Below are 15,859 nucleotides of genomic sequence, written 5' to 3'. Positions count from 1 at the left end.
CCAAATTTAATCAAGTCTGTATCTTGTATTGTTCCAGTTTATTAAGATGCCTTCTGGTATCAGCCATCTAAAATTTATGCCATTAGCCATAAGTTTCGTGGTCAAAAAATGGTATTGTCTTCGAGAATCTCTAACTCTCTTGGGTATCTGTTTTAAGACCACAATTTCTTTATTTTTATATTGTATTGGTTCATCTCTTACTTTTCATAATATTTCATCTCTTATTGACTTCCTTACAAACCATACATGTACTTCTTTTGGTAATTTATTTCTTCTTGCATAACTTGAATTGAAACGAAAAGCCCCATCCAGTTCAAGTTGAATTTCTGATCTGTCTATTTTCAGAGCATCCTCCAGGATATAAATAATGACCTCTTCTATGTTTTCTGCTCTGTCCTCAGGAATATTTTGGAATGTCAAATAATGCTCCACATTTGCCATCTCCAAAATCTTAATTTCATTGTTTAACTTTTCATTTTCTTGCAATAAAATTTCTATCTTTTTGTCATTATCACCTGTTTTTTCTTCAATCTTATTTATCTTCTGTTGGTTTTGTAACATCATTTGATTTTGAGATTCCAATTTCCCCTTTATATCTATCATTTCTTCATTTAACTTCTCCAATGTTGCTTGTGTAATTTTATGATTCCCTTGTGTCTCCAAGCGATGTTTCTCTACCGTCTCTTGATTCTTCAACATAAGATCCTGAATAAATTTTAATAGGTCTGTGTTTCACTTTGAAGTGTAGTCTTTTCCCTTTGCAACATAGCTTCAATGGATCCCTGTGTTGTAGGACTGGATTGGCCAACTGAGGGTGCAGAGGAAGTTTTTTTCGTAAGTCTAGTAATGTTAGATGAAGTCATTTTGAAGTTTACAGTCTGTAACAAAAACAATGTCTGTTTAAACTTATTCAAGTTCAACAAAAGTAGCCTAAAGTCTCAGTCTCATAACAAAGCAACTTTATCTTATTGCAGATGTTCTTTCCAAGGTCACACAATCAACAGAGGGAATTACAAAGATTTCATTCTTCTTCTCTTTTTTCTACCACTAGATGTCCTCCTTAGCTTATTTATCAATGTCCACTATTTTAAACGAAGAATCAATGTCCAATATTTTAAACAGAGAATCTCTTTTACCCCAAGTAATTACCCACCACTCATAAATCTTCTGGGGGTCTTTGCCTTCCAGCTCTTCTCATCAGGGATTCAACGTTAATAATCTTCTAAGAGAAGGAAATGAAATGATCTGCTCACCCAGATTCAACACGCTGTTGGAGTTCCTCTGAATTGTGATTCTCTTCTTCCCGTTGGAGATGTCTATGGCTGACGATAAAAAACAGCCTTTTATCTTCGTTTAGCAGAGGGTCTTACAGTTCGCTCTGATCGGACGCCCCCTGATCTGAGCTCCTGAAGTGCTCCTCCTCCTTCATTGCCTCTCCAAGGCAACTTTTGACCCTTTAAGGGTCGTTAGATGAAGAAAAAATCAAGCTGGAAAGCTGAGCACTGACTTTTCCAGCTTGTCTCAATGCTACCAAACAGGAAGTCTCCCAGATATGGGAAATTTCAAGCTATACCCTACAATGAGCATCTCTGCATTTGCAGAACGGCAGAGGTAGAAGACCTGGCTCACATCCTATTTGACTGTTACCTGTATAAGAGGGTGAAAGATAGGTATCTTGGTCTATATACCAAACAAATGACCCATTGGGATCAAAACAACTTATGTCCGGCCAAAACTTGAAAATAACATTTAACGTAGCACAGTACTTAAACAAAATGGTTCAGTTGAGATCTGCATATGTGGGACTGATTGGGGTAGATTGCAAGGGTGACTCCAAAATATAATTTTATCATATTTTATCAATATCTTAAATTATTGTACACTATTACAATTTAATTTTAGATTGTATTTTATTCCCATTTCATTTTAAATCATATTTTATTCTAATTCCATTTTAAATTGCATTTTATCAAATTCCATTTTAAATTGCTTTTATCAAATTTTAGTAACAATTTGTTGCTGGAACTTTGCACTTTGATATGGCTCAAGGGCTATTCAATAAAGACTTATTATTTGTCTATGAATTTCTGCATTTCCTCCAATTCCTGTGGGCTCATAGAGTATAATCTAGGTTTTGGAAGTTTCGCACAGGGTCTGATTTCTATTGCACAGTCTTTGGGCCAATGTGGCAGCAAGTCATCAGATCTCTCTTCACTTCAGCTCTCAGATCTCTCTTCACTTCAGCTTGGTCTCTACACTCCTCCATTATCTCGGGTAATTCCTTCTCCCCCCTCCCCATTGCGGCTTTTTCGGTTGGGGTTCCCCTTGATTGAGGCTGAATTGTTTCTTTGTTCGATTCCCCTTTCAGGAATCTAAGTTCTGCCATTCTCCAGTCCACCCGTGGGTTCCATTTGGCTAGCCACACCATGCATAGGATTACAGGACATTCCATGCTGGGGTTACCATGAACGTTATAATCTCTATGTGGTCCCCCAGGGTGAGTTGAAGTGGTAGCATTGCTAGGGTGGTGGGCATCCCCCCTACTATGGACCCAACTAATTGACTGAATGAAATAGGTTTCTTCAGCCTCCTCACCAGTATTCCTAAATTCCCCACTAGTGTTGGGCTGATAAGATAGTGGGTGCACCCAGAGTCTATTAATGCCCTAACCTCTACAGGTTAGGGCATGGTGTGGGGTAGCAGAGTTACTGTCCTGGTGAGGGGTGCTATGGATCTACTTACCAGGGGTTCATCCTCGGAGTTGTCATCGGATGAGTTGGACGCTCCTGCTTTGTAGGCCAGAGTTCCCTTTCCTCGCTGAGCGGAGGTGGGGAACTCAATGGTTTCCATGCCTTTCATGGCTGTTTCCTTCGACTTCACTGGTTGTTTTCCAGGCTTCCTGGCCAGGATCCAATCTGGGGTTCCAGCTGGGGTGCGGGAGTGGTATTCAGCAGCGCGATGCCCTTCCTTGCAACATTTGAAGCACCCACTCATTCTTTTGGAGGTCGACGGCTGCTTCCGCTGGCTCACGGGTTGACTCTGGTGGCCAACTGGAGGCCCAAACACATGAAGAATAGCTGCAGGAATTGGGTATACCTAGTCTAAAGTAAAGAAGAACTTGGAGTGACATGATAGTAGTCTTCAATATCTAAGGGGCTGCCACAAACAAGAAAGAGTCAATCTATTCTCCAAAGCACATGAAGGCAGTGCAAGAAGCAATGGATGAAAACTGATCAAGGAGAGATTCAGCTTGGAAATAAGGAGACATTTCCTGACAGAACAATCTATCAGTGGAACAATTTGCCTTCAGAAGTTGTCGGTGCTCCATTTCTGGTAATGGGTCTCTTGTTTCAGCAGAGAATTGGCCTACAAAATCTCCAAGGTCCCTTCCAACTCTGTTATTCTGTTATGGATAGGTAATTTTTCTGTGCAAGTTGCTAGTTGGGTGTTGGGCCACACCACATGCATAAGCCAACTATTCCTCTCCTTTGCCCAGCAGTTCTGAGGTTTTTTTGGTTTTTTTTAATCCCATTTATATCCCGCCGTTCTCCGAAGACTCAGTGCGGCTTACAATTTAAAGCACAAATCAATGTGCTTAGCAATAGCCTTCATTCTATGTATATGCCTGCTTATTCTCTCCCCATTGAACTGCCTACATTTTTCAAATATGAAAAAAGTGAATCTTAAACTTGGTTATGTGGCAAATGCTTTAAATTAGCTAAACCTCTATGATCCTGGAATGGGGAAAAAAGGGCTGTTTCCTCTGCCACAATCTGCTTGTTCAGTAAACGAAGAAAGAAAATAATATATCGTCCTCCTTTTTTCTCAGCAATCCATTGCAGCTTACTGATTTCCTACTGTAATTGCCCTTATTACAATTACTTTTGGAAAGTCAGTAGTCCATCTCTGTCCAGGTTACTGGCTGATAGCTGTACAGACAGGATAGCAGCATAGTCCTCCAAGGGGTTTGGATAGATGGACAAATGGATAGAGAGAGTATAGAATTTTCAGAAAGATTTCTTTTATATTCTTAATTAGCAATTTGCTAAGTATTTTTCTGATTATGAAGTTTTATTCCATGCCTAGGTGAAATGCTCTCTGATTGTTTTGTTATTTTTTATTATTCTCTGTGACTCACTTCGAACTTCATGCTCGAGAGAACATCTATTAAGCATCAGTAAATCTTTTTTTAATGGGCAGTTTTCTGTGACTTCACCTCCTCCTTTTTTTACAAATGCTGAAGAGATTTTAATACAGGAAAAAGCATCTTCTCCTGAACAATTGTGTAACGTAAACAAAAGGAGAAAAGAAGAGTAATGTTTCTAACTAATCTATGTTCACTTGCTAATAAGATGAATGAAATACTTCTTTTAAACAGATGCAACTCTGTTTTTTACAATTCAGCAGCCCTCTGCTTCACTGAAACCTGGCTTAATGACTCGATTGATGAGAGAGGCTTGCATATCTCAGGGTATCAGATACAAAGGGCAGACAGAACCGCAGAAACATCTGGTAAAAAAAGGGGGGGGTCTCTCCTTTTATATCAACAACTGATAGTGCTGTAATGTAACTACACTAAAGAAATTTTGTGATGTGGGCTTAGAGACATTATTTATCAATTGCAAACCATTTTATTCTCCATGAGAGCTTTCCTCATTCCTACTAATTGCTATGTACATTTCACCACAAGCTTGTGTAAACAATGCATTATGAACTCTAGCTGACCAGATTATATGGGCAGAAAAAAAAAGCATCCTGATTCACTCCTCATTGTGCTAGGTGATTTCAATAATGCTAACCTAAGCTAAGAGTTAACCAAAATACTTTCAGCACATCAACTGTCTCACTAGAGGCAAGAATGCATTAGACCACTGCTACACAACATTAAAAGATGCTTTACCACAATGGTCACTCTGATCATTGTATGATTCACCTTGTACCTGTTTATAGACAAAGGCTTAAAATCACAAAACCAACAATTAAATCAGTGAAGTCTTGGACTGAGGAGGCAAAGCTAAAACTACAGGCTTGTTTTGACTGCGCTGATTGGAAAGTTTTCGAAGATACCTCTGTAGACTTGGATGAACTAACAAATACTTTAACATCATATATTAGCTTTTGTGAAGACCTATGTGTACCAACCAGGAACTATTTTTGTTAGGAATAATAGGAGCAAATTATAGAAAGATTGCATATATTTAATACTACATGTACTAATGGCAGCAAGAATTGTATTTGCTCAACATTGGAAAAATGAAAATTTACCAGCTGAAGAAGTATTAATTAAGAAAATTCTAGAGTGTGCAGAAATGGACAGATTGACTTTAAAGATAAAAGAGAAAGAAGACTCAGTGTATTTTCAGAACATGGGATAATTTTTATCAATGGCTAGAAAAATGAGTTAGAGAGAAAGGAATGTGACATGTAACTTTGAATATATATTAGCAAGAAGAAGACTATCAAGTGATTAATTAACATACCGTTTATGATAATTAACCATTATCTATTATTGTTTGTTAAACACATGAACCCAGACATTATGCTGTTTGCTAAATATTGAGAATGTTACTTGGAAAAACCCCAACACTGTTCCTAACACTAACCCAAATCCCAACCCCAACCCTACCTTCTTCCTAACCCTATAAAAACTAATAAAATGTATACCAAAAAATGCTCATATGCTAGGAGAATACATTTCTATTCCTCATTAGAAAATATTTAAAAGAGTCAATCCCAATTCTCTAAAATATATATCCACTAAGAAATGGGTGATTTATTTTATACCAATTAATTTGCCATTCTCATGGGCAGCCAGATGTAATCCATTGTTGCTAGATTTGGTAATCATGGCATCACAGTTAAACACAGTGTATACTAGGCTCATACACCATCTTCCTCCATATTACCAAGCTGTATATGTAACAGCAGCTGAAACTACAAGAAAACAAGTATAACAGACTACAGATATATACAACTGGAAGAACGTGACATTTCTATGTATATTAAGTAAGATAATTTAGGATGGGATTGTCCATTTCAAAATGAAGTATTAAAATAGTAAACCAAGACTTCATAAAAGAGATGGGCTGTAAGGCATGGGTGTCAAATTCGCCACATGTGATGTGTCGCAGCGTATCGGGACTTTTTTCACATTGCCAGAACTGGGGTAGGTGCGGCCTCTGCATGATGTAACTGGCCCCCGGGCAATAGTGTTAGATAATTAATAATATTAGTTATTAGTGAAACATGTTCAATTAAGCTGATTTTACCCCTCTCCGTCTTTCCTTCGTTAAAGGAAAACCATTGCAGAAGGATAAAGATCCTAGGTGATTGTTACTATTGTGTATCAGGATTGACCCAGCCCAAAACTGATCATGCTCATTGCTGTGTTGAAATGGGACTGGATATGATTGACACCATCACGTAAGTACTTTCTTCATGCTTAATGCAATGCATTTTAGGCAGAATTTTTCCAATCATTTAATCATTTTAAGAGAAGTATGTGAATAGAGCAAAAAAAGCAGAAGCAAGAGCCTTTCATTACTTTAGGCTGCAGCATTATTCAATTATATAGCATTCAGAACTGGTGTGGAAAATGTTCAGCCACTGGAAAACTGGCATACTATGTACCTGCCTGCATTCAGCTTTGTGAATCTCAAGTTGTGAAAACCTCCTGCTCTAAAGACCAAATTCTCCCAAGAAATTTGCTTTGGTAGAACAGGGTGTTTCAGGGATGATGGGAGATTTAAAAGACTAAAGATCCACTGAACAGACAGTGATCACCTTCATCAGCAAGAAAATTTTAACAGTTTTAAAATTTCATCCTCCTTTGCTTAGCTGAGAACTGCTGTGCATTTGTGATTTCTCAGTCCTAAGGATTAACTGTCCATAGAAAACTGTTGTGTAAAGATAAATTATTTTATTTATCATAAAATTCTCACAGAAACAGAGATAAATGTCTTTTAAGAATGTCTTTTTATTTTTATTTTTGAAAACAGTTCTTTATAACAATATTTTTCTGTGGGGCATGTTTACTTAGTTACATGCAAAAACTATAAGACAGTAATTTATTATATTTAAATATTGCATGGGGGTCTCTACAATTTTCCTTTTTTTGTAAGCTATCATAGCAGTCTAAGAAAAATATGCATAACTTTCTGATATAAGAGCTCATGAAAACCACAAATCCACAATCTCAGAAAATTAGAATATTACATGCAATCAATAAAACAAGGAGTGTACATAGAACAATATCGGACCTCTGAAAAGTATAAGTATGCATATGTACTCAGTACTTGGTTTGGGCCCCTTTTGCAGCAATTACTGCCTCAATGTGGTGTGGCATGGAAGCTATCAGCCTGTGGCACTGCTGAGGTGTTATGGAAGACCAGGATGCTTCAATAGCGGCCTTCAGCTCTTCTGCATTGTTCAGTCTCATGTCTCTCATCTTTCTCTTGGCAATGTCCCATAGATTCTCTATGGGGTTCAGGTCAGGCGAGTTTGCTGGCCAATCAAGCACAGTAATCCCACGGTCATTGAACCAGGTTTTGGTGCTTTTGGCAGTGTGGGCATGTGCCAAGTCCTGCTGGAAAATGAAGTCAGCATCCCCATAAAGCTCGTCTGCAGAAGGAAGCATGAAGTGCTCCAAAATCTCCTGGTAGACCCTGGACTTAATGAAGCACAGTGGACCAACACCAGCAGATGACATGGCTCCCCAAATCAACACAGACTGTGGAAACTTCACACTGGACTTAAAGCATCTTGCAGCCTCTCCATTCTTCCTACAGACTCTGGGTCCTTTGTTTCCAAATGAGATGCAAAAGTTGCTCTCATCAGAAAAGAGGACTTTGGACCACTGAGCAACAGACCAGGTCTGTTTTTCTTTAGCCCAGGTAAGACGCTTCTGACGTTTGTTGTTCAGGAGTGGCTTGACAAGAGGAATACTGTTACATGTTTTGTGCCAGCCCATGGCAGTTCCCCAAATAGGTCATCAGATGAAGCAAAGAGGCTTCTTTGCTTCCCTACAGCAGCCCCATTGGCGAGAGAGTTTTATGGCTAGGGAGGGGCCGAGACCCCCCATAAATACCTCTGCTCAGGGGCTGCCTCTTTGTCCTAGTTCTGCTTCTTTTTTCTATCTTCTCACTTGCATGCATTCTCTATCATACAAGCATGGATGCTTCCATGCCATATAGCTCTTTTTATATAACCTGTCGATGAATAAAGCTTCATAATGACTGCATTTCTGCATTCTGCCTATTTTACTTGGAAGCACCTTAACGTCCCATCGATCTCTTGTGAAAGCTGCTTCACAAGTTGGTAGCAGAGAGGATGGTTAAAGGGAACGCTTCCAAGCCTGCAGCTAATGCCTAGATTTGAAACTGAAATGGATGGCCGGAGATCCCAGATTGTGACCAGGAGTCTTCAATCAAAATCAACAGCTCTAGCCCCTGAAGCAAGCTCCGCTCCAGGTGAGAGCACAGATGGCTTCCTTCTGCACGCCACAGAGGGAAGCTTAGAAGTTTTACAGTCCGCCCAAGACTGTCAAGATGCAGCAGAAGTGCTCTGGGCCCAACGCAAGCAATGCGTGGATCAAATGTCTACACCGGAATGCAAGGAACTGCTTCTAAAACTCCTTGCAGTACAGGAGACCCCACAAGCCTCTCCACGAAGGACATCAGTGCAGAAGGACTGTGGATGCTGGGTAAGCCCCCCCCTCAGCCTCCACGAGGCCCCTCAATATGGTGCCTGCCACCCTGAGTAACCCCGGGACCCCAGGGCTTTCAGCGTGAAATCCCCTGCCTAACTGTGACCTTCAGCTTCCTGGGGCAACAGGAAACAAGATGGCTGCGCCCAGGGAGACCGCATGGCCCGGCACAGGAAGCAAGATGGCAGCCCCCTGTGCGCCCACATTTTCTAACAAAGAAAGGCCTCAACTAAGTCTGGAGGCCCAGCAACCCCTGGCATCCAGCCGTAGCAACATGCAAACTCCTGGGCTCTCTCCAGCAGAAACCCTCGTGACCTATGATGGCAATAAGACTGCTCATTACCCTCCAAGGCCCCCGACCCTCTCTCTGGGGCCCCCAGTCTTCCTTTCGCCCCCGCCCAGGCGCTCTCCTTACTTGGCCTTCGGGGGGGGGGTTGGCCCCCTCCTCCAGCATCGGCTTTAGCCATCCCCAAGGTTTTCAGGATCAGCGATGGGCTTCTCAAGGCAACCCAGGGCCGGGGGGGCTCCAGAAAGGTTTTCCAGAGCTTTCTCAAAACCAAGTGCCGGCCGGCAATCTTGGGCAACGCCCACCCCCTGATCACATGTTTTCCGGACATGCCCAGTACGGGCTTTTTAACCCTGAAGGGGGGCCATCTGAAAATCAGAGAAAAATACCGCCAACGCCCACTAGAGGGGTACCTTTACCTTTTTTTTTTCAATGCAAACCTCCCAAATGCTACAGGAACTGGACAAAACGTTTCTCCCTGCGTCCACGTTGCCTCTTAACTTTGAAAAACTGAAAATTGGGGGGGAAAACTACCACAGTTGGAATAGAAATTTGCAGGTATGTCTATTAAAGGATGGGACTCTTGAAATGGTACTGAAGCCCCCACCTTTTCCGTGGAGCTCACAAGAAGAGTGGCTCCATAGACAGGCTTTTTCTACTCTGATGGGTTCTATGGATGATAATTTGTTCCCAAGCATTCCAGATGGACTCACAGCTTGCGCAGTTTGGCGGTTATTATACAATTTATTCAACAGCAAGAGCATGGGTTCCCTCACCAGACTCACAACTGAGTTTTACAACACAAGACTCAGGTTTGGGGCCAGCATGGCAGAACATCTCGGAAAATTAAAATCCCTCAGGGCGCAACTGATGTCCAAAAATTACCGAATACCTGAAGAGAACTTGGTCGCAGTTATCGTGGCTTCCCTGGACAAAAGTTGGAACAATTTTATTATTTCCCTGGAAGGGGGCAGGGATGAACCCATGCCTCTGTCCTATCTCGAGGGCAGACTCATTGACGAAGATAGCAGACGAAGAGATACGGGAGAATACAACAGAGTCACCAGCCAGCCAGCCAGCAGACGACACCGCAACTCAGAGCAGGTTAATGCTCTACTCAAGTGTTTCACCTGTGGCTCTGAGGGGCACCTCAAGAAGGACTGCCCCCATTTTCAACAAGGCCCCAAGCGTGGTCCCAATCAAGGTAGGGGCAAGGGACAAGGAAGGGGCCATGGCGGGGCCAAAAGTACTAACAATTTTGTGTCTACCTGTGCCCCCACCACAAGAGCTGATAGCTCCACTGACTTATGGTTACTGGACTCTGGAGCTTCTTCTCACATTACCAATATGAGTCAAGGGTTTAAAAGGTTAAAGAAAATTAACTCATCTGTCAAGGTGGCCAACGGTGATAAAATTTTAGTTGTTGGTGAGGGGTTTGTCTCTATACCTGGACTTGGAAAAGTTGAAGGTGTTTTACACGCCCCCTCCATTGCCAACAACCTATTGAGCATTATCAAGTTATGTGATGAAGACGGGGTGGAAGTTTTATTTCACAAAGGGGGAGGTCATGTCACCCGGGACCAGAGGGTCATCAGAAATATTGACATCATAAATGATTTGCCATATTTTTCCCCACAACCAACCCCAAGGCTGCTTAACCAGCGCAAGGCCGAAGCGGTTGCATCCAAGCCCCCACAGCAAGGCAGTGTGGATAAGAAATCCGAACCTCAGCTGTCACCTGAAGCACCGCTCAAGGCAACCAATGCCAAGAGGGTGTCAGTGGGGAAGCCATTCAACGATACGTGTGCCCACATTTTGAACCGAAGATTAGGTCATGCAAGCTTCCCTGTGGTTAAAAAGATGGGAGAGTTTGCTGAGGGAGTCCAGATCAAAGATTGTGAGGTATTCCTGGTCTGTGCAATCTGTAAGAGGTCAAAGAGGAAGGCTGCACCTATTCCAAAAACGTCACTGCGTAAGACCCAATACCCGTACCAACTAGTACATGTTGATTTGGTCGGGCCTTTCACACCATCCCTAGGGAAAAGTCAGTATTTTCTCACTGCAGTTGATGATTTTTCACGGTACGGCCACGTGTATATCCTCACAGAAAAATCTGAAGCCTTTGACGCCATAAAATCACTCTACAACCTTGTAGAGACCCAGTATAAAACCAAGATCGCACAACTGCAGAGCGACCGCGGGGCTGAGTTCATGTCCTGAAAATTCCAGGACTGGGTAAAGCGTAAGGGCATCCGCCTTTCACTCCAGCTCAGAATGGCGTGGCAGAGAAAAGAAATGGAGTCCTACAAACTATGATTGCAGACGCAGGGGTCGCAGAATCATACTGGGCAGAAGCGGTAAAATACGCCAATTACACCTTAAACCGCACTTGGAGCAGTGTTGTGAACCAGACCCCATATTTCCTAGTTCATGGTAGGAAACCAAATCTGGGACATTTACGTGTGTTTGGGTCCTACGCATGGGTTCACATCCCCAAGCAGCTGCGGAAGAAGGGGAGATCTGTCTCCCAGAGACTGAGGTTCTTGGGCTACGCTCCTGGCTCCAAGGCCTACCGTTTCCTGGGAGAAGGGGGCAGGATTGTGACTTCTCAATCTGCCTCCTTCGAAGAGGACTCCAATTGGGCCCAGATACACTCCAATGATCTGAGCCCATATATCAACCGTCCCAGCAAGGGCACACCGACTACGACATCACCTGAGACGTCCACATACCCTGCCACCGACGAAAGTGTGGAACAAGACGAAGATGTCATCCCACCTGGTTCAGATGGGGAGGATGAGCCGTCCAGTTCCCCAGCAACGCCTCAGAAACCCGCGGAAGAAAAAGGCAGTGAGTGGCAGAAGGTAAGGAGGTCAAAGCGGTCCAACAAAGGCATCCCGCCAAAGAGAATTGACATTGGGCACATCGCGTCTGTTAACAGCGTTGTGGTCACCCCAAAATCCTTCTCTGACATCCAGGAGCTGCCCATCGAAGAACAGGAGAAATGGCAGCTCGCGATGGAGAAGGAAATGCAGAGCTTAAAACAACTCAAGGTCTTCACCCCCCAGCAACCTCCAAAGGAGAGGAAAGTTATTGGGTTTACAAGGCAAAACCACTTGCCAATGGCCTCTACCTGTATAAGGCCCGTTTGGTAGCTCAGGGATTCGCCCAACGCTACATGGAAGACTATGGCGAGACATACTCTCCAACTGTCCGGGCAGAGAGCGTCAAGACCGCCCTCGTGACTGCAGCCGCTCTGGGGGAGGAAGTTTTCCAATTCGACATCCAGACGGCTTACCTCCACGCCAACTTGGACCGGCAGATCTACGTGAAGGCCCCTCCTGGCTACCAGCAAGAAGGGGAAAATACATGGTTGCTCCACAAAGGGTTGTATGGCCTCAAACAGTCAAGGAAATTATGGTATGACTGTCTTAGAAAAAGTTTAGAACGAGTTGGTTTCACTGCATCACGTGCAGATGAATGTGTTTTTACACGCAACTCAAAGGGTACCACAGAAAGGGTGTTAGTTTATGTGGACGACCTACTATATGTAGGACCTGACAAGGAAGGGTGTGATGAATTTGCCAAGGCCCTGGAAGAAAAGTTCACTTTGAAATCTTTGGGGCAGGTTGATAAGTACTTGGGTGTGCATATTTTGGCCACTAAGGGGGGGGGGGGTTCGCTCTATCTCAAAAAGAAAAGATAGAGGAGTTATTGGCCAAATGCAAAATGGCAGAATCTAATCCCACGCATAGCCCAATGCAAAGCAACTTTTACAACCATACTCATAAGGACGGTCCTGAGTTCACAGATAATACGCTTTACAGATCTGTGATTGGCTCCTTGCTATATATCAGCAATTGGAGCAGGCCTGACATAGCTTTAGCTGTAAATCTATTGTCCAGGCATGTGGAACACCCAAAGGAATTCCACTGGACTGCTGTTAAGAGGGTACTTAGGTACCTCAGGGGCACGACCGATGCCCTCCTTGTGCTGGAACCAGAGAAGGGGAAGACGGCCCAGCTCTCTGCTTACTCAGACGCAGACTGGGCTGGCGACACCAAAAGTATACGGAGCACCTCTGGTTTCCTCATATTGCTAAATGGCTGCCCAATACATTGGCATGTTAGGCAGCAAAAATTTGTTTCTTGCTCCACGGCCGAGGCTGAATATGCCAGCCTGTCAGACACGGCCAATGATTTGACTTGGTTCAATGATCTGATAACAAGCATCTGGGCATCTCCTCCTCTGCCCATCCAAATTCTAGAGGACAACACAGCCGCCATTGCAATCTCGGAGGCTTATGCAGTAGGCTCTAGATCTCGCCACATAGACATACGCTATAAAAATGTCAGACAGCTTGCCAAAGAGGGTTTTATACATGTTGAGCACTGTAATACAGGTGACCAGATAGCTGATCTGTTCACCAAACCTGTCCCCATTGACCGGCACAACCTTCTGTGTAAGCGTTTGTGTTTGGTCTTCTGAACGTTTTTATACATGTCTATGACACCTGCTCGCAGCCTCACACACATTCACTGGTCCCTGTCATTGGCTGGCAAGAAGGGGAATTGTTACATGTTTTGTGCCAGCCCATGGCAGTTCCCCAAATAGGTCATCAGATGAAGCAAAGAGGCTTCTTTGCTTCCCTGTAGCAGCCCCATTGGCGAGAGAGTTTTATGGCTAGGGAGGGGCCGAGACCCCCCATAAATACCTCTGCTCAGGGGCTGCCTCTTTGTCCTAGTTCTGCTTCTTTTTTCTATCTTCTCACTTGCATGCATTCTCTATCATACAAGCATGGATGCTTCCATGCCATATAGCTCTTTTTATATAACCTGTCGATGAATAAAGCTTCATAATGACTGCATTTCTGCATTCTGCCTATTTTACTTGGAAGCACCTTAATGTCCCATCGATCTCTTGTGAAAGCTGCTTCACAAATACAACATTTGAAGCCCATGTCCAGGATCCGTCTCTGTGTGGTGGCTCTTGATGCACTGACTCCAGCCTCAGTCCACTCCTTGTGAAAGTCCCCAACATTTTTGAATAGCCTTTTCCTGACAATCCTTTCCAGGCTGTGGTCATCCCTGCTGCTTGTGCACCTTTTTCTTTCACACTTTTCCCTTCTACATAACTTTCTATTAATGTGCTTTGATACAGCACTTTGGGAACATCCAACTTCTTTTGCAATTACCTTTTGAGGCTTTCCCTCCTTATGGAGGGTGTCCATGATGGTTTTCTGCACAACTGTCAGGTCAGCAGTCTTCCCCGTGATTGTGATTCCTACTGAACCAGATTGAGAGACCATTTAAAGGCTCAGGAACACTTTGCAGGTGTTATGGCTTAATTAGCTAATTAGAGTGGGACACTTTGAGCCTTGAATATTGCACATTTTCACAATATTCTAATTTTCTGAGATTGTGGATTTGGGGTTTTCATGAGCTGTAAGCCATAATCATCACAATTATGACAAATCACAGCTTGAACTATCTTGCTTTGCATGTAATGAGTCTATCTCATATATTAGTTTCCCCTTTTAAGTTGCATTACTGAAATAAATGAACTTTTGCACGATATTCTAATTTTTCGAGTTTCACCTGTAAGCAAATTCTTGTCAATGGAAGCACTGCATGGAAGTTGTATCTGAAAATAAATCAATTTTAGCAAAATTTAAACAAAAGCAAGGAAAAGTTAAATATATTTTAATGTTACCTGACTGCTTTTTTTCCAGGTGACTTAATACTAATGTGAAGATTGTAAAGAAAACATTAAGAAAAATGCCCTTCCCACTAAAAAAAGAATTTGCAAAATTTGTGTAAGCAAGGTATTTCTCAAAAGCATACTAAGCAGACAGAGATTTACTTCAAATAGAACAGAACAAGGTTATCTACTGCAAAATAAGGGGCATTTGGGGAGGAAAATGTACCATTGTCATGGGTGTAACACGGTTGTATTGGATTGCGGCTCTTAAATCTGTCTCTCCATTGCTCAAGAGCACTGATTCACAGTACAGTAATCATAGCTGGGTATTGAGCTTTGTACTTGAAAATGAAAAGTTTTTGTTGAAATTTCTACTGACAGGCAATCATACTTGGACAAATGATATTGTTATAAAAGCAGTGTTGAATAATATGAGACTATTTATTGGAGTTCCTAAGAAATGCCATGGTTTTCTTTTAAAATGTAGTCCTCAGTAAGTAAAATGTTTTTGTTGGAGAGTAGACCACAACCTACTCATTGGTAAGCTAGAAAAAGGTGGAATAGACATCACCACCAGATGGATCTGTAGTTGGCTGGCAAACTATACTCAACAAGTAGTCCTGAATGACACTATATCCACATGGAGAGAAGTAAGCAGTGGGGTAGGTACCACAAGGTTCTGTCTTAGGCCCAGTATTCTTCAATATCTTCATAAATGACTTAGATGAGGGAATAGAAGGGGAACTCATCAAATTTGCAGATGATGCTAAACTGGCAGGAGTAGCTAACATCCGGAAGACAAACTCAGGATCCAAAAAGATCTTGACAAATGTGAACAATAGGCCCTATCCAACAAAATGAGTTTCAATGTGGAAAAAAGCAAAGTTTTACATTTAGGCAGGAAAAATCAAAGGTATAAGTACAGATTAGGCAAGACCTGGCTCAAAAACAGTAACTGTGAGAGGGACCTTGGAATCCTAGTGGACGATCACTTGACTATGAGCCAGTAGTATGCAGCAGCAGCCAAAAAAGCTAATACAGTCCTGGGTTGTATAAACAGAGGCAAAGAATCAAAATCATGAGAAATATTACTACCACTTTATAAAAACCTAGTAAGACCACACGTGGAATACTGCAACCAATTTTGGTCACCATATTACAAAAAAGAT

At 42.5% G+C, this 15,859-nt stretch overlaps 1 protein-coding gene across 1 annotated transcript in view; it reads left to right on the top strand.

The window, feature by feature from the left end:
* The window catches only part of ADCY1 (adenylate cyclase 1), a gene marked incomplete at its 5' end in the record, with an annotated part of 490,247 nt that overhangs the window by 296,518 nt on the left and 177,870 nt on the right, over positions 1–15,859 (top strand). The window contains one exon of the mRNA XM_081342918.1: positions 6,296–6,423. Within this exon, the coding sequence (XP_081199044.1) occupies positions 6,296–6,423 (128 nt within the window). The remainder of the gene's footprint in view (positions 1–6,295; positions 6,424–15,859) is intronic.

Source organism: Vipera berus, assembly GCF_964194415.1.
Source record: "Vipera berus genome assembly, chromosome: Z".
Lineage (NCBI taxonomy): Eukaryota > Metazoa > Chordata > Lepidosauria > Squamata > Viperidae > Vipera > Vipera berus.
This window is presented reverse-complemented; position numbering and strand designations above follow the sequence as displayed.